The sequence below is a fragment of the Rhinolophus hipposideros genome, assembly GCF_964194185.1.
Source record: "Rhinolophus hipposideros genome assembly, chromosome: 5".
NCBI lineage: Eukaryota > Metazoa > Chordata > Mammalia > Chiroptera > Rhinolophidae > Rhinolophus > Rhinolophus hipposideros.
In genome coordinates this window covers 34,673,483-34,693,394 of record NC_138051.1, presented here as the reverse complement: position 1 = coordinate 34,693,394, position 19,912 = coordinate 34,673,483, and the positions used below count along the sequence as shown (strand labels likewise).

Sequence of the window (19,912 nt, the reverse complement as noted above, 5' to 3'; positions counted from 1 at the left end):
TACTCTCAAGATCCATCCATGTTGTCACAAATGCTCCTATATCATCTTTCCTTAACGCCGAATAGTATTCCATTGTGTATATGTTATGGTAGACTTTTAATAAACGTTTGCTGAATAAATGAAACACAGGTAGAAGCGTTACACAGAGGAGGTTTACACAGCTATTTTGCTTAGATCTAGTCAGGATCCTGAACCTAATAGCGTCCACAGGATGGGCTGAATAGTCTGAAGAACAGTGCTATTATTTGCTTTACTCAATCACTTGCCTTTGTGTACTTGATGAGCTTTCCTATATCTCTCCAAGCAGGAGATCCATAGGTGTTGACTGATAAACGGTCAGAGGCAAGTTGGTTACTGCTTTTCACACTAATATTTTTTTTCTCACAGGAGGTTAGCTGGAATATTTTTACAGGAAACGGGCCTGGGACTTTTCCCTTTCAGTTTTGATTTGTTCTCTCAACGTTTGTGGCATGGAATCTTACAACACTGGCACTCCTCACTTACCTTTTAGGGTAATACAAATCCACTTCTCACCATACTTCTGAATGGCAACAACTCTGGGAAAGATGTATTTAATTTAGGACTGGGAAAGACTGCTGGCAACAGTTCTGATCCCCTGCCAAAATCTGTGCTTGAGGCGGGAGAGCAAGGGACTATGTTATTTAGACTTCATGGAAAGATACTAAAGATCTCAAAAGACCAAAAGTCCAGTCTGTAAAGTTGTTACATCCACAATCAAATCAGCGAGGTCCCTAATGGGGACACATATGGCAATTTACCACCACGATTTCCACAGGGAAGCAACCCTTGTGCCTTCCGTCTATTTCCGTGATATATCCAACAGAGATCAATCATCAAGAGCTTCTGACATATTTATAATGCCCTTTAAGGTTATTTTGGGACCAAGCATTGGTTTTACAGAAATAGCATTGGTTGCCATTTGGGAAGAGTTCTTTTATCTCACCCAAGATTACACACTGGTTCTAGACTGTATCTGTCCTGGGTAGGACTAACAGTTCCCGTGCAGATTTTGAAGACTCTTAACTATAATGCATTCAGATGGTTAGATGCTGTGCTCACGTTCTCCGGTACAAGATGAGACATTTTGGAAGAAGATGAAAATAATAACTTTCGTGAGGAAGAAGGATATTACGTGTGGGGCATCATTTTAAGAGGAAGCCTTTTAGACTCATAGTTGATATTCAAACTTTGTCTTAATTTAATTGAGAGACGGAAACCTAAGGGTGCTTGTTCTCTTATTTAATCTCATTTATTTTTTAAGATTAAGGACATTTATTCAGCAACAATAAAATCTTTTATAATATCATAACAACAAAAGTTGTCATTTTGCATCTTCATTTTGCTTAGATTCAGCACTTACAAACATGAGAAACAAGGTCACAAAAGATTGAGGGTACATGTTTTCTCAATGCCTATCTTCCATTTTCAAAGTGCTTAGCATAATTCGATTCATCTTTATTTAAATGTTTGGAACCCCTCAAGTGGTGTGGGGGGGTCAGTTTCTTTAGGCAACTGTGTATAAATGATCCAAAGTTAAACGACAGAAATTATGCAAGGACTTGCTTGAGGCACTGGGGATAATCAGTCCAGAGGATACGTCAGCAGGGCCTTCTTTCTTTATATTTTAGGAAACATGGGAAAAAGAAGAAAGATTTTTATTTTACTAATCTAGATAAGGCTAAAGGATTAAAGGACCAAACTACTAAGCTGTAAAGGCACTGTCCTTTTTTTTTTCCACACATGAGAAAATAGCACCAATTTACATTTGTACAGTGTTTTATGCTTTCTAGAAAATGCTGATATGTTATTTAGGAAGAAGAATTATTTAGGAAAGCTAAGTGAGTCCCCAGAGACGTTACAGGCAAGACACTGAAATAATAGAGGAACCTGGAAAGTTCTGTGGAACTATTTTACCCGACAGTCCCTATTACATTTATTATTCTTCCAGTTGAGTTACAATAAAAAAAAAGAGTCCTTATATTTTGCATCTTACCTCATATAGGACGATCAAAAGATTCATTATTGCTATTCAGAGAGTATTTACATACCACAAATTTGATGTGATTGCTAATCATTATTAAGATGCATTTAAGTAATAATCTTGTTTTGAAACTAATTGAGATATTTTACATTTTGATGCCATCACCTCTGACAAGCTATTTCTCACTTTGTATCCACAGACAAAGCTTTAAATTCTATAAAAATAGGATTTTTGTCAGGCATCCTAAAACATCCAAAGGTAACATTAATTTTTGTCTGTCAGGATATATTAATTAGAGTTTTAAGAATTAAAAAAAAATGCCTTAGTTCAGACTACTTATCTGTTTTTTTAAAAATATAATCATCATTATATTTCTTTTTAAATGTAGGGCAACATTTTATCTTTTCAGGTTAAGTAAAAGCATATTGGCCTTACTCCAATTTTACAAGTGTGTGATGCATAATTCCTATTCAAAAGTATGACTAGAGTAGCCCTCCTAATTTATTTAGAGAAATATTACATACGTCATACAGGCTACCTGACTTTGGCCTTTTGCTATGATTCATATGGTCATACCGTGGGAATGTAATTAAAACAAAGGACCTGTAAAAATTTTTAAACAAACAGAAATCAGTCCTTAAGTAACAGAACTGACTATATCCATAGTATAATTAAAATTTAATTGTCTCAGAATTAATAAAAGGTATAAATATGTATATGATCACAATAGGGCTATTACAAGAACATATCAACTGATTTAAAATTAGTTAACCTAATAGACTTGGGGGAGTTAAGTATATTCACTGTAATCATAAAACAGTTCTAAATACAACGAAAACCAGTATATTCAAATAACAAAAGACCGAATACCTTTTTAAATTACACACTAGTGAGTATAGATTTTAAAGAGGTTAAAGGGTAAAGGGGTAACGAAGGTTAAAAAAAAAAAAAAAGAAACAACTGCCTTGGAACAACAAAGATGTGGTCCTTATGTCTTTGCATCATTCTTAATAGTAGAGGATCCTTGCTAATGCAAATGCAACTGTGGGTTCAAGGTGAAACCAAAGCTACTAATTACTGCACTGCAACTTTTGAAAAGCTACCTCAGTTCCATGGTATTGATGGAGGTGTATGTGGAGGAGTGACAGTGGGAGAAATTTCACTAAAGGGAGAAATTTCACTAAAGAGGTGAAATTTCTGTTTGTTTTTGAAGGGTGAGGAAGAGAATGCAATGGAGAAGGCTGGAAGGTAAAGACAAGAGCAAGGATAAGATAAAGGTATCTGTATCTGGCACTTCCCTAGGAGTCAGTCTGAAAATCATTGCAATAGGCACGGAATCCGGTACTCAGGCAAAAGATCTAAGTTGATGCTACACATTTGGAAATTATGTTGACGTCAGGAGAGTGGACGAGATTTGGTTAGGGGAATAAAGAGAGAAGGGGTCTGAGCATGGAAACGTGGGTTGAGAATGTCAGAGGCAGGTGGAGGAAGGAGCACCAACAGGATGGCGCAGCCTGAGAGGCATCAACGGGGTAGAGGAAGAATCAGGAAAGAGGAGGACCACACAGTCCAGGAGTAGGATTAACAGTGTCAAAGAGAGGAGAGTGGTCAGACAAGAGAAGGACCAAGATATCTCTGCTGGGTCTGACGAGGAGGTGCTGGAACAGCAGTTAGGCAGAGACTGCAGAGGCGTGGGGAACAGGAACTCCAAGTGCAGGTGACTCTTGGAAGACATTTGGTGGTGAAGAAAAGAACACAGCTAGAGAGAGAGACAGCAGGAGGAGAATGAGAGCAAGTGACATGGAGGCTGGGCAGCACCTGATATATCGGTGGTTTATACACTGGAGTCTAATAGGGTCACATATATAATAAGACAGTTGACATTTTGGGAGTTATGTCCATAGACCCAATCAGAAGGATACAGGATAAAAAGATTAGAAGATTGACAGAATAAAAAGGAGAGGCTGTTACAATGAGACGATGGGCCCATTGGAGCAGGAATACATTATACACATAGTGGACAAATGACTACAACATTGAAATCTATACATCTAGCACAATTTCAGAAATATTTCAGTTTTTTTCAGTAGTAAAGTAGCACCCTTAACAAGCAGAGTTAGGAGGAGATAAAGAACAAAGTCCAATTTGTACAAGTCATTGATGATGGCAACCATATTGTAAATTCACAGGATTGAGAATTTAGATTTTTATCTAAAGGAATAGAAAGTGTCTTAAAAATATGTATTTTACGCTTTGTTGGTTTGAAATCTAATTAAAAGTGGAATCAATTTTATATTAAGGACATGTATGCTTACTTAGTTTAGTTTTCTCTTATTTTATGGACACTGTCAGTGTTGAACTCTGCTAGTCATGAGAAGTCAAGATTAATGAGCTTTTTATTGTGTAAAAAAGGGTTACATGTCTCCATGTTTAGTGTTACTCATTGATCTCAGTTTAATGAGGTTTTAGGCAGAATTATTAAAATATTGGCCAACATTCTGAAAGGTCTTTCACAGGTGTGTGAGTAACCATTGTGAGCAGTGTGGATTTAGCTGTGAATATGATATAGAGTGTGTCACAATAACAAGACTTAACAAATAGAGGGTTGAATTAAACTTTGGACAAACACTTTCTCAGTTACAATAAATCTTGGATTCAAGAACTATAGTACATCCACCAATTTTTTCTGTAAAAAGTATTTGAGCTCCTGAGAGATGCTTAACTTCTAATTAGTTATCTGCACAAGGTAATGTGAACAGCTTCTCCATGAGTCACTGGAGAGCAAGTTTTCAAGCTGCAATGTGTAGCAAAGCCCCAAGTCCAATCTCCAGCGTAGGCTCTGATCAGTGGCTCTTCTTTGAACTAAAGTATATACGTGAATGTGTGTATCAGTGTCACTTGTATCTGGTATACACTTGTATATAGGCCTTTGCACCTGCCGCACAGGTATCCTTGGCCAAGTTACCCCCTCATCGTCATGGCTACCCAACTTGCTGGGTTAGTCATGTGGTCCCAGAATGTCAACAATCACCTGACATTTTTTCCAGATGAACAACCGAGGCCTGGCAGATCCAAGTGTGTGGCCTACCCAGCTCTTTTCTTCAGTTAACAGCAGGACCCAGAAGAATATCAAAGATATTATTGCAATTAGTGGTCATCAGTGCTCACTGCCTCTTTTGGCCAGTTACTACATTCACAATTTTACTGTGATGGGAACCTAAGTATCTGAGAGCACCCTTAGCTGTTCTGTGATTGACTTAGGGATATTTTCCCTAGCTGATTCAACAGCCTGGAACTTCCTCCGTGTAAATGTTAACCATTCACTCCATTCTCAGAAATATACAAAAGTAAGAATCATAAAGATGATTTCTGGTGAATTTGTGCAAGGAAACTAAACCTTACAGGGCAGCCCCCTGACATTTGGAATCAACCTCACAGATCATTCAGAAAGATGACCCATCTTCTCATCACCAAAACAAGGTACCACTTAAGTTAACAGTACTTGATAGTTTCACTTGGGTGGGGAAAAATGACACACATGCAGTACCATGAAATCAGCAGGCAGATTGTTTTGAGAATGGTACCTACAGGAACTCCATCCTACTTCTACGAGAGCCCCCACCGTGCAACAATTATGTTTATGGGACTGAAGGGAAAAACAGCAGAGGGGAGGAGCGAGATCAAGCACATGAAGAAACTGAGAAAGAAAGGGCTAATTTACTTACCAAATAGAATCAAAGGGAAAGAGGTGAGATTATATAACTCAACCTTTAAGCATTATTTAAGATGAGATCCCACGAAATTCCAATAACAAAAAGTCTTCACGAAAGATTAAGAGATTTTATCCACAGAATGAAAGATTATTCACTACTGCTGCAAAGCCAATACCAGGCCAGCAGGAATATTTCGAGCAGACAGATTCTTCAGTAAACAAGGACATAAAGACCAGTGATTGCTGCGTGGTACATGGCAAAAAACTGAAATGGAAAGCTCTTCACAACTGCTTTCAGCAAGTATTACTTGCTAGATGCTGATTTTTGCCCCTGAAATAACGGACTTAACTGCCCAGAGGTCCAAACTGTCCACCAGTTATGAATGGTCTTCTTTCCCTGGCCCATCCCTGCCACAACCCCTACCTGGCCACCAGTGACTGAACCCCACCCCCAACCCTGCTAAGTGCCAGGCAGCCTGCCAGGCACTTTGCATTCTTTACCACATTTTTATTATAACATTGTGAGAGTTACTGAGGGTTATTTGCAATCCACAGTTTTTAGCAAACTCCAGCTTACATTTCCCAAGTGCTTACTATATAGTTACCTGTATCAGGGCTCAGAGGCTCCAGCGTTGTATGGCTCCTAAGACCACACCTTGTTTAAACAAGTGGCTCTGGTTTCATCATGCAACAACTTTAAAATAATGAACAGATTGGGGTTGACTAAGTGAAAAAGGTTGGCGCCAACTAATTGGGAGAAAGGTATCAATCAGGTATTCCCATTTTGACAAAAGTACTTAAATAGTGGACTCCTGGCATATCTGAGTTGAATCTTAGACTCAAATGGGGGAATTAGATAATGTGCAAATTACTCACAGGAACTTGCAAAAAACTTTTAAACAGCATCAAAAAAAAAAAAAGTCTCCCCCAATCCCAACATATGTTTTTACACAAATCTGCATGCTCCAATTAATGTGCTCAACTGCTGGTGTGTGGCTGGACCCCCTTAATCATCTTTGTAAGTACAATGTACAATTTGTGGTCAGATTTCTAGCAAGGAAAGCGCACCTAATTTTTGTTCTCCCCATACTTAAATCTATTTTAGAAAATTAGAATTTAACCATAGCTTTACACAGTCTTCAAAAGAAAAAACTGTGTGCAGCTGCTGACAGGTCAGTGATGTTGTAATACTCTGAGTACCCGAGGAGAGATTTTATAGTATTATCCCAATGAGTGGCATAAAAGAGACTTGGATTTTAAAAATTCATCTCCACTTGTCAAACATTATTAGGAAAGGAGGGAAAAATGGAGATTTCTAGGGATGATCTGACACAATAGCTTGTTTTTCCGGTCCACTATGTCTGGCTGGCAGACCTCTTTTCTTCTCTAGTGTAATAAACAACTGTTTAGTACAATGCTATGTTTGGAACAAGGCAAGTTTTATTTTCATTTCTAAGCCCTTGGCTCAAGAGAACAGTCTTATGGGAAATGGCTATTGTGTTTACTGTTATTTGATGATGAAATGTCATCTGACTAGAATACTTCTGTAATAAATTATTCCATTCAATATAGCCATCAATAGTTGGGCCGGTTTAAAAATGCAATTTGCATCATAATGCATTGCGAAGTCCCAGATGAACATCTCCTGTATATATTAGTTTATATCAACACACACATAAATGTGCTTGCTGGTACGTTCTGTCTTTTTCTCTCTCCTGGCTTAAAAGAGTTGTTTGCAACTTAAAATACCATAAAAATTCTAAATCTGAAAATGCTACTACCATTTCGCAGCTTAGTACCAAATCAATTTAAAGCAAGAACAAAAGTGTTGAATTATTACTTAATTTAGAGAGTGATGATTGACTAGAGATATTAAAATATAGTCCTTTTTTTTTAATATATAGCCCATTTTTTGGTAAGATGTAAACGGCTGCTACATTGTCACATTGTTGCTGACCTAAGGGAAAACCCCACCACCCCACTTTTGGGACCAAGTCCCTTCTCCTTGTAGTTTGTTTTTGCCATACCACTGACTTTACAGTAGTGCTTTTCATTATACATATTTGGTTTACAAATTATGGGGGATGAGAATTACTTTTACTTGGGCAATTTTTCAATGTCCCTTAAGATAACCGGAGACACCCTTGAAAAGCCAGGGTTGGTAATTATTGGCCTTGTGAAAGAAAACGAGCTCCTACTTCTTAATTAGTGTGATTCTGATCCATGACTACTTCTGGGAGAGGGATCTCTGTTGCAGGAAAAACTATGCCTGCTGGCCAATACACTGCTAACACAATCTTAAAATATTTTCCTCTAAGGAGAAAACCTTTTGAGGAAATAAGAAGCCATTCTTCTGAGGAGGAATGACACCAAGACACTGGAACATGAATGGCATTGAGTGTGCTGCCTCCCTCACTATGTAAAATACTGTAGGGCCACAGCCTCTTTTTGTCGGCCAATCCCTCCAAGGCCTGAGATCTTTGTGAGGATGGAGACTGGATCTTATATGACTCTGTGTTCCTAGGGCCAAGCTCAGGGACTGACAAAGTTTGGTGACCAAGAAAACGCTCGTGGATGAATGAAGATGTACGGAGTAACCAATCTAAGTAAAGACTACTAAGCATCTCATAATCTATAATTCTGTCTAACAGGCCACTATTCCCAATTTCTGTGGCTTCAGGGCTCCTGGTCTCTGTGCTATATTGTTGAATGTATACTCCAGTTTCTATCTAAATATTTAGAGGGTTGAGATGAATGTGCTGAACCTTTTATCACTGTTTTATTTTCAATCAAGCAAGAATATGCTTCAGTAGCTTGGAAAGGAATGAACGCAAAATGATCACCTATTGTTTGTTTGGAAGTGCATCCCATGAACTAACGGTTTATTCAGTGTAGGAAGAAAAGCTCTGGAATAAGAATCTGAAGTCCTCGACTTTAATCCTGACACTGACTCTAACTGGCTGTGTGACCTTGAGTAAGTCTCAGAGTCATCCTGGGCTCTTTTTCCTCATCTGTAAATGAGACAGTCGTATTAGATGATATCTAAGGTCCTTATTGGCCCTGGTATTTTAAAAAATTCTATTACTATTTTTATTTCTATATGCAAAAGTAAGTCTTAGAATGTGATTTCTAAACAAAAAACAAAAAAAAAAGTCTAAAAGAAATGGTGTCTCTGCCACTCAAAACGAGCAATGTGAACTTCCAGTTGTAACGTATCCTTAAATCTAAAGGAGTACATGGACCAAATTGACCAGACTATTTCTTCCTATTCCCATCTAAAATGCTACATATCAATAAGTGGAAGACATGAAATAGTGTATTTACCTTGTAATTATTTAACAATCTCTGCTGTCAAGCTAAATCTAGAGGTTTGTATTCATAGGGTAGCATATGGGGTTCAGGGAATCTAAATCTTCTGAAAATATATGTAAAATTTTGCATATGTGCAAAGTTATACAGGGAGAAAGTTCATAGCTTTAATTAATAATTAATTCAAAATTTTAAGAACCTCAACCTAAATCATGGTTTAATGTCATTACCTGCTGTTAAGCATCCGTGGAGTAAGACCTACACTGGATTCCTAGCTCACTTACTCGTTCTCTGACCTTGAGCAGGCCTCAATTCTCTTATGAGTAAAAGAGAAATAACAGCATCTACTCTCAGGATGGCTATAAGGATTAATCAAATATATCTATAGAATTAATGTATATGAAAGCACTGGTCCAAGGATCCATCTTATAAAAAGTGCTTAATAAGCACCTAATACATTTTACTTTTTGTTTTAGCAAATGTGGTTAATGATAACTGTTTAATTTATCTAAGTCTTGAAAGTTATTCACTGCTGATAATCAAATAAACTTATTAGTGGGGAGGATTCTTTTTCAAAAGCTGTAGAGAGAAGGTGGGGATGAGGTGTGTGTCTAAATATGGCAGCTTGTACAGGAATCCATCTGTAATAGGATTCGAACTATACTAGTTAATATAATTACACTATAAGTGATTATAACCACTGGTTAAACCAACAGTTTAAAACAATTTATAAAATGTTTTACATTTTGATTTATGTATGTCTCACTTCGGGTAGGTTTTACTCAACTCATCTTGGTGAACTAATGAGATTTTCCGATTCAAGCATTTGTTGGCATGAAGTTACTGAGACTCAACACGAGGGCTGAATGAGATAGTTTTAGAGGTCCCTTCTACTTCAGTGATTCTCTTCTCCTGAATGAAGAAAAAGAATATCCCCTTTAAATGACACTGAAATCTACTTAAATTTATCTAAGTAGTCTCAGGCCCCAAATTGGCACAGTGCTCCCATTTCTTGACCCACCACGTGACCGGGTGCTTAAATATACAGGAAATGGAAATTTGCTCTCCATTTGGAATCATACCGTACGAGGCACAAATGACTGAGAGTTCTGGATCAAAGACAGAACACTTGTTTGCACTTTAAAAGAGGGGAGAGAAGGGAACATTGCTGATACTCACCACGTAAAATGAGATTGGCTACCATATACCACTCAGGAAAGCAGTCTCTCTTTCACAGGACCACTTTCAGAAGATTCAATTCACACTATCTGATGTACCAACTTGGTTGAGTGGTTTCTTAAACCTATATAGCATCCTTTCCCCCAAAATTCTTTGGGGAAATGACTATAATTTTGCAGTCTGCTGGACCTGAGTCCCAGAGAAGTCTGGTAACCTGGGCAGCTGGTAAATAAAGGTGCTCAGATTTGAACTTAGGCCCCACAAACTCCAGAATTACTGGTTCTTTGCATTACACTAGTGGTTCCCAAAACATCAATGGTGAATACCACGAACTTGTATCAGTGTCAGCTGGGGAGTCTGATAAAATGCATCTTCCTAGCTCTCAGACCCAGAGTCTGACTTAGTAGGTCTGGATGAGGTTCTGGGATCTATATTTTAAACAAATGCCTCCGGTAATTCTGATGTGCAGCCAGGTTAGGGAACCACCAAGATCTTCCTGTGGGCTGCAGTCTCAAGAAAAGGCTTTCTGTACAGAGCGACGTTTGAACACCGAAGAAAATAATTGGACTTAGGCGGGTTGTGAGATGGCCTTTGATATAGGGGTCTGACATGGGTGTAAGAGAAAAAGCAACTGTCCCAGCTACAGCAGAGTATCACTGAAGGAGGAGAAAGGCTGGAGATGCATCTAAAAATCACCAAGTATGTTCATCTGTTTGGGGAACTCTGATTAATAGTGCTTTCTTTGAAGCCCTGTGTTGAGAAGGATTCTGATGTAGTGAGTGGTAGCATACAGCCACATGGTAGACATGCCAAATTTAAATACAGAACTTTATTTTAAAACGACAACATATGGTGTATTTTATAGTCCATCAAGATTGGCTCTGTTTAAATGAATATAAGATAAAAATAAGACGAATAGTAAAATTTAATTATCTCCCTCAAATTTTACTTGGTCTCTACAACTCTGTTTTTAATTATAGCTTCATGACTTTTACCTGAATTCCTCAAGTGCAAATACTTTCTTTTAACATTTATTTTCATCATATCTTTAGTGCAATGCAGAAAAGGAATCTTAAATATTTATTTCAGCATTTTATATTTTTATTGGTTTTGTAAACCACTGAAATTGTAGAGTGTACTTAAAGTGAGATGATTCCATATGCAGTAAATCAACTGGAGGGCCGACTACAGCGTCCACCATTTACAAAGTGAATCACTGTAGCTAAAAATATAACTTCCTCCCCTCTCACCCTTAAAACCTGCCAACATCCAAACGACTACAAAATTGCATGCTAGAGCGATGTGTACTATAGTCCAAGATATACAAATTAAGCTGGAAAACCTCAAGGTGTTATTGATTAATTCTAAGAAACATTTCACAATCAAGTCTCATAGATATTGTTTCTGTGGGATAAGTACAGGAGAGGAATAAAACGACAGCAACCGTGGAGGATTTGAATGTGAAAAGAGGCCTTATTAAAATACTACTGTTGAAAAAGAAGGAAAAGTTGGTGGGGGGGGAGGGGGGTAAAAAGACAAGCAACCATGAAAAGGATTTCGGACTCAATAAAACACTGTGAGGGGCACAGAGCCTCCACCCCTCTCCACTTCCTTGCACTACTTCCCAGGTTGTCCCCATGGCTCTCTCATCCTCTCCTGACTTCCTGTGACCCCCCCCCCATCCAATCCAAGATATCTGTGGGGTCAACAGCTTCAGAACTTCCTAACAGCACTGGGGGAGAGGCAGAGGAAAGCTGATTGTGACAAAGCCAACAATCCAACAAATGTATTATCTGTAAGGGTGACAGAGATCTTATAATCAGTCCAAGCCAAGCCTGTGGTGACTTAGTATTTGGTATTCAGGATTACGTTCCTCAGCATACTGAATGGTGTATTCTCTCCACCAGGGGCTAAACCATTCTAAAATCAAACAAGTGAAGGTCTAGAATAAATTATTCAGAAGCCTCCAATTCCAATGCTAACTCCTCAGTACAATTCACTGGCTCATTGGCCATACTTACCCAACCAACTTTAAACATCTTAAGACTTAGACCCCATGTCTAGAACAGGGCCAGGTGCACAGTAGGTGCTCAATAAATGGTTACTGAATGTTGATTAGCTGCCTGAATGGTTGACAGTCTGTGGTCTTGATGGTTAGAAGCTGGCAACCCTTAAAGATAAAATTAGGTTTCTAAAGAACCAGGGGAATGAACCATTATTTTCAGATTGATCTGAAAATCAACAATGTGTAGCTCAAAAAGGGGTGTCTAACATAAGTTAAACGGAAATGTGGAAATGAGTTCAGCAGGGATGTGTTTCTTTTTTTGAAACTGAGAAAATTATAAAAATAATTTAAACACATATATTTCTTCTTTCCCTGTCACTAACTTTGTGCATGACGGCGAAAATATTTGTATTCTGTTCACACTTAGGGCAGAGTGAATGTTACCAAGTACATACTCAGTAAATTAAGTACCATAAAAAAAATGTGTCTATTAACAACAATCAAGATAATGATGATCCTTGCTGATAGGTATTTATTTTTCTGGTAAATATCAAATTCAGAATAACCTTTAAAATGATATAATCTTAAGATTAGAACTTTGGCATTAAGGTATTGAGATAGATAGAAACAGCAATTCACACGGCAGTTTTGAAATTCTAAGTTTATAGATGTAATAGGAAATTTAAAAAATTATTTCCAAAAGAAAGTGAATTGGCAAAGTAATCTCATGTTTTAGAAAAGGTTCAAAATGGCTCAAAGATTTAGATGTTACACACGCGAGGACAAGAAGAGATCACTATGGTGGGGTCATTGGCAACCACTTTTAATATAATTAAGATGAACTCATTTTGTCTTTCTTTTATTCAAGGAAAGAATTATTCCTCCTGAAGCTCATTGCTGCCTTTGCCCTCTTTGAACCTGCATTCTACGCTGGGATTCTATATAGGTCACATGAAATGAATTTACTTACAGAACAAGCATACTGCAGAAACAATGTGGTGACAGGAAAAGCAAGCCTTTTAACATGAAAAATAATTTTATTTTAAGGCTACAGCATGTAGTTATATATGACCTTGTACCAGCGTAGGGCAAAGACTCTGATGCAAAAGAAGTTAGAAAATTAGTTCCAAGAGGGAAGGAACCTTGACACTCCACCCTCACCCAAGCCCCTAGGCCTAGAAAAAAGGAGACACTCAATGAGGATCTAGCGAATAAAGGAATGAACAATGAGGTCTGGGGGCCTTCTAGTGGATTCAGACCTTTCCCTATGCCTGGGCACCATCACCACTCCTTTTGGCCCAGGAATCTATTCAACAGAGAACCTTGGGGCCATGGCTGCCCCTGGCAGACCCCAAATCTGTGAGGTAAGACGCCCAGTAGTCAAAGGCATCAAAGTCTCCTCAGGAGAAAGTGAATCAACAGAACTGGAAAAACATATTCTAAAACTGCATTATTCAATCTGTCTTGTTATAAGTTTAATGGGAACTTTGTGGAGAATTGAACAGTGCATTTTGAAGAAAGGAAATAACGTGTTGAAGTAATATTTAAACCAGATACTTAGGGGAATTAAAAAAAATCAAATTTCTAAAAGTAGTATATGCTTCCACATACGATTTCCATGATGAAGATCTATCTATTATTAATTGACAGAATAGCTCTAACCTTCTAAATCTAAATGAATAAACACATAAATACATAAATACATCTACGTAGAAACCAAGTGAAAATATTAAACTCCCCCCAAAATGAAAGTGATGTAAAATGATAAAGCAGTCTTCTAAAAATGTCAAAATCTTATATTTATAAATTTGGAAAACATAAAAATGCTTCCTAGGGTACATCTTACATGTTTTCGCTGTTCCAACCTGGTAGTAGATGAAATCAGAAAAAGCTGCATGTTCCGCTTCATCGCTATTGGACCAAGGCTTTATCAGAATAACATCCACCTTTTCGTTTGAAAAGAAAGATACCTTGAAATTCTTGAGTTGAAAGGTTAAGTGTACCCTCTGTGTAGTTGATAAATGTAGGCCTAATCTAATCAGGGGTGGCGTAGGCACTGCTACCCTGACCCAGGCTTCTGGTTTCCAGGCGGGTAAGATCTAACCAAGATGTAGGCTCTAGGCCTTTGACCTGCTGGAGACCTTGTCCGTGCCAGCCGAGAGTTCTGGTTAACAGCCGGGGAACTCGCAGTTCAAATCAGGAACATGTGCACTTGGCTAATATAACACATGGCTCTAAAATTAAAAGGCAACGTGATTGAGTGCTTCGGGATATTTTAACAACTAGGAGAGAGATTAGAGCTAGATAAATCTGGGCTTTCGGGTCACTTTTGCTCATTCATGTTTTTCCCCTTTTCTTTGGACTAGACAAATTTAATTTTATTGTATTTCTTAAGAATTTCCTAGAAAAACAAAAGTTTGGTTAAGTTGTTTCATGGTTGATTGATCTTGGGGAAACGGGGATGTTGTAAGGTTTCTCTGCGACATGTGTCACCTATTAGATAGTTAGCTTTTTTTCTTTCCAACGGAGCCAAACCAAATTAATTAGAAAGCGGTTTGAATTACAAGCTAAATACAATGAAAAGTAATAAAAACAGAAAATGACATTTAGGTCATCAATAATATTCCTGAGGTAATTCGGCATTGATTTTTCTTGCTTTCTATGATAAAGAGCTTTACAAGTTGTCAAACTGACAGTTTAACCCCCAGTTGTTACAGTAGTAACAACTGCAGGTGTCAGGAGCACAAATTTAATAATGAGGCAGATTTATTTTCTTTTTGGTTCTCACTTTGTTTCTCTTAGAAATCAATACTAGGAGTGTAAGATGGTCTGAGTTACCACACACCTGAGGAAGTTCACGAATCACACTGCTCTTGTAAGATTTAAACTTGTAACTATTTTATCAACAAATTTCAAGTCAAAGCAGGTATCAGAGATTCAGAGGAAATAGGGGGGAAAAAAACCTCCCAATAGTATCTTAGAATCTTCTTTTTTAATAAAAAAATATGGATTGTGACAATCTTTGCAAAGACGTCGTTTTACTCTTGAAAGTAAGACTTTATTTTTTGCTAAGTGAGAAGTGCAATTCTTGGTTCAATTTATATTAGAATGTTTGGGGTCCATGAAAATCAACGTTTTGAATTACTTTCAAAATTTTAGCAAAGGAAAAACCCATGGTGCAAAACTTCCTCTCCATATAGCTCAACTTATTAATTGGGGGAAAGAAAAAAACAGAAGGTATAGGTTTTATTTTAATCAGATGGATTCCCGATTCATAAAACCTTGGAAAGTGTTTGAGGAGAACTGGTAACTCTACTTAAATTTAAATCCCATGTCTCCAGTGATGTTGGGGTCTGTGACTGTGACATTCCCTCCCTGCACCCCTCTCCACCCCACACACACTTCTGTCAGTCAGCTGCTGGCAGGTACCTGGAGCTGGGGGGACGTGCCCCTGCACCGGGGTCCCCAAGAGGCCCCCTCTCCAACAACCAGTACTGCACAGTAGCCATGTACAGAGAGCAGTTAAGAAATCTCCTTCCAGTTCAACCTCAGGAGGAAATCCCATGCCAAACTGTGCCTCTGGTGTTCAGGAAGCGGCTCTTGGAGGTGCCAGACTTGGAGACAGAGCCAAATGGCACAGATGACCACTTGTGAGAATTCTTAAACAACCTTAGAACAGCAGCTGGGATTGTGTGAGCACCTTCCACACCCTGAAGGAGTTTCTCCCTGGCCAGACACGCCAAAAGGCTTCATCGCTGATGGGATTTTGATACCAGATCATTCATCATACCCTTTGACAGATACAACTTTAGAGGGTAAAGTCCAAACTTTTTGTCCTGGCATTTATGAGATTGTTTAGGATCTTGCTTTCAGAAAATTCATTTCCTACCACCTTCTCAACCAGCCAAACACTAATATCCAGCTATAAAGAATCAGGTGCAGTTCTCTGATGTGCCAGATTCTCTAACATTTCCATGCTGTGGCTTTTGTTTTGCTTTATTTGTTCTTTTTTATGGAATTACTTCATCCCATATTTTAAGGTTGAGTCTAGTGATCTCTGGGGAACCTTCGAATGTGCCAGCCATTTATGTCAGAATGAGAAGCACCTGTACCCCAGATCTAGAGCTGTGCAATCCAATATGGTAGCTGCTAGCTACATATAATACTCAAATCAAAATCAAAATGAACTAAAATTAACTACAATTAAAAATTCATTTTCTCAGGTATGCTAGCCACATCTAGGTTCAATAGCCATATGTGGCTGGTGGTTACTGTATTGGGCAGTACAGACATAAACCACTTCCATTACTGCAGAATGTTCTTTTGGACAGCACTGGTTTAGACAATAAGTGGTGTCTCATTCAGCATGGAACCAATAGCCCTAGATCCTGATAATCTCTTGGAGTCAAGTGCCATTGATGGGGGTGAAGAAAAATCTCAGTTCTCAGTCTGCCTAAGCCCAGCTCACTAGGTCCCAATGGCTATTTGTGTCAGAGACGCTGAAAGGACACTTATCAAACACCAAACACACATCTGGGATTTTCTGTGGGTGTTTTTTTTTTATTTTTTTGTCTGAACTCTGAAAAACAGCATAAAGAGTGAAGAGCTTCTTGATTCTAAGTCTGCCTGAACACTAGCAGATGAAATATGCATGTAATTATAACGCAGAAGAGGGCAGGAGAGAACAAACTATTATCATTACTACTATACTGTTAATACCATTAGTTTCTTTGCAATAGTACATACTAAATTTTGGGTTATTTAGGCTTCTTTTTCCTACCTTAGAAATCAATGCACTCTTTAAAACAATGTCTTCGAGTAATTGACTTCCTCTTGGAACACATCCTTTTGGAATTTGGAGATATAATTAAACAGATGTCATCAGAGCATGGTGCTCCCAGGATTTAGGGAGAAGATTGGAAAAAGTCATGCTCTGAGAGTGAAACTAGAGAAATCAACACGCAATAGACTACAGTATTCCGTCAGCACACATTTATCACGATCTCACCATGCCAAGCTCAGTGCTGGGCACAGGGATACAAGGGTGGGCAAGACTGAGTTGGTTCCTGCTGAGATAAATGTCATCACCTGTCAGCATAATTCAAATCAAGAGGTGACTGGAAACTGGACACCCCTGGACACCCCTGGGGCTAGGCTATTGCCCTAGATCAGGGTAGGTCATCAGGGAAGCAACACTGGAATTTAATCATGTAAAGAAACTATAGGTCCACAGTCCTTCACCTGAAACTCTTGAGCCAGATGGCTTTAAGAATCAAAATGATCAGATTTAGAAATTTATAAACATCCTATATTATGTCATACCCAGAGTGGGGAACAGAGCAGTACTCTGTAATCAAACACACTGATATTTTTGAAGCAAAACATATGACTTTATACCAAGTAAAATAAGTAAAGTCTTTTAATAGCCTTATATGAATTCAAGTCAAGTGTTAATGCCAAAGACGTTTTGGTGCCATTTTACTAAAAAAAATTACAATTTTGAGAACCTTTTGGGATTCTGGAATTGCAGATAAAGGACCATATATTCTACTTGAAAATATATAATGAGTTGCCAATAAGGTAACTGCAAATTTAGAATCTAGGAAAAGAAGAGCCAAAGAGCATCTCCAATTTTGTCCTGGAAACAACGTACTTCTCTGGTCAGTTGAGTTTCTCACAAGAGCTGGTCGGCTTCTCCCTAGAGCAGTGGCTCTCCATCCTGCTAGACAATGGAATCAGCTGGGAAGGTTTACAAATCCATGGCCAGGCCACACGCTAGGCCACATAAATCTCAATCTCTGAGATTGGGACCAGATATCAATGAGTGTATGTATATATGCATGCATGCATGGATTATTATTATTCTTTTTCGGTTAGGGTATTGAATACATACAACAAGGAATATAAAATGGAAAAATCTCAAGTAACCACCGCCAAGATATAGATTACCCAGGTTTCCTTTTCAGTTCTTTTCACACCCATGTCCTCCCAGAAGCAACTCCTATTGTGACTTCTGATCACCAGAGGTTAGTCATCTAGCAGTAGTTTCTAACGCTGCTTCTCAAGCTGGGCAGCTCATTGGAATCCCCTGGAGAGTTTTAGCCAGCACGGGCTCGGGGGTTCCACTCCAGAGATGCTGATTTACATGGTCTAAGCCGCAACATTTTTATAGCTACCAGGTGATTCTAATGTGCAGCAGTTTGCAAACCACTGCTTCAGTGACTAGAACATTCTTTGGCCTATAGGCCAAATACTTAAATACAGAACTATCAAAAATAATCAGAAAGAGGTTCCCTTTGCAGGGAGTCAAGATTGAATTTCTTCTTTCTTTCTCCTCCCCTCTTCTTTGCCCCCAACCCTCCTTCTCATTCTCCCTCTCTCTTATTTTTCCCTCTCTCCCTCCCTCCCTTCCACCCTCCCTTTTTCCTTTCTTTATCTGATCAAGACAAAATTGCTACTACAGATATCAGAAGCAGCTTAAGGTCCACCTATTAAATTCCCTATTTTCTCCTTTTATTTCATTTTTCAGGAGGAAATAATTAAACAAGAAAGATATAAAGAGGGAAAGACGAGAGTAATAGGAAAGGAAAATAAAGCAAGCTGAGTGGGGAGAAGATGTTTGATGGGAGAGAAGATCAAGGAAAAAGAGATGGATTCAGAAAAGAAAATGTGCCCTCTTCTGATGTAGTTCATTTTATCCTGTATGTGCATCTTAAAATGACCTACTAGGACAAAATGTACTTTTAAAAATTGCTAGTGGGTACTGTGGTGTGGATGAAAAAGGGGATCTATAATAAATCAAACAAGTCCTGACTGAAAGTAACCTTACAGGGCGATCTGATCATAAATTCCTAACTGGGCAGATCATAGTTGGTAGTCACATCCCAGGCATGTAATATCTGTAGTAAAAGGTTTATCATTTCCTGAAGCAAGCCCTGTCTATTGTTCCTCTTATCTAGGTTAAGATAACTTTGAAATGTCTCTTTTTGAGACCCCCTTAGAAGGGTAACCACCCTCAAGAGAGCACAAAATCTTGTTAACTATCCTGTAATCCAATCCGTGTCTTGCTTTTTCCCATGGAATGAATCTTCCTTACTGCTCTCCTTAATTCTAAATGCTAAAAAAATAAACTACAAACTCATTCTGGGAAGCATTTTTCTCAGTCTGTTGAGATCTTGCTTTCCAGGCATTGCCTCTGTTTGGCTCAAATAAGCTCTAATAAACTCTTATAAAATTTTCTCCACAGGTTTGGATGGTGTTTTGTTAACACTGGAAAATCAGCAGACTGTAACTTATTTACCCCACAGTTTCTCAGACCTCATATTGAAGAACACATTCCCGAAGGCTCTCTGTGTTCTTGGGAGGCATCGTCTCATTTTGGGCGAGAGCTGGGTTCCTAAGTCAGACCTGCTTGCCCCCTCCCCTTCATGCAATAACAGTGAGACCATGAGAAGATACTTCATTAACCTACCTGTTCTAACCTCATGTTCCATCCTTAGTAAAATGTCAATAATAGTATCTGTCAGCACTGATTAAATTTTATACATCAACCTGGCTAGGCTATGGTGCCAGTTATTTAATCAAACACTAATGCAGGGTTGCTGTGAAGGTATTTTGTAGATGTGGTTAACATCTATAACCAGTTTGCTTTCAGTAAAGCAGATTACTCTCTATAATGTAGGTGGGACCCCTCTAATTAGTTGAA

At 38.4% G+C, this 19,912-nt stretch overlaps 1 protein-coding gene across 2 annotated transcripts in view; it reads right to left on the bottom strand.

The window, feature by feature from the left end:
* Positions 1-19,912, bottom strand: part of CDIN1 (CDAN1 interacting nuclease 1) — a 223,145-nt gene that overhangs the window by 23,510 nt on the left and 179,723 nt on the right. Inside the window, exon 11 of one of the 2 annotated variants that reach the window (XM_081049981.1) lies at positions 1,247-1,636. The exons of the other annotated variant lie outside the window; for it this stretch is intronic. Within the exon in view, the coding sequence (XP_080906107.1) occupies positions 1,603-1,636 (34 nt within the window). The 3' untranslated portion in view covers positions 1,247-1,602. Of the gene's footprint in view, positions 1-1,246; positions 1,637-19,912 lie in introns of those variants that run through there. 2 annotated transcript variants of the gene reach the window in all.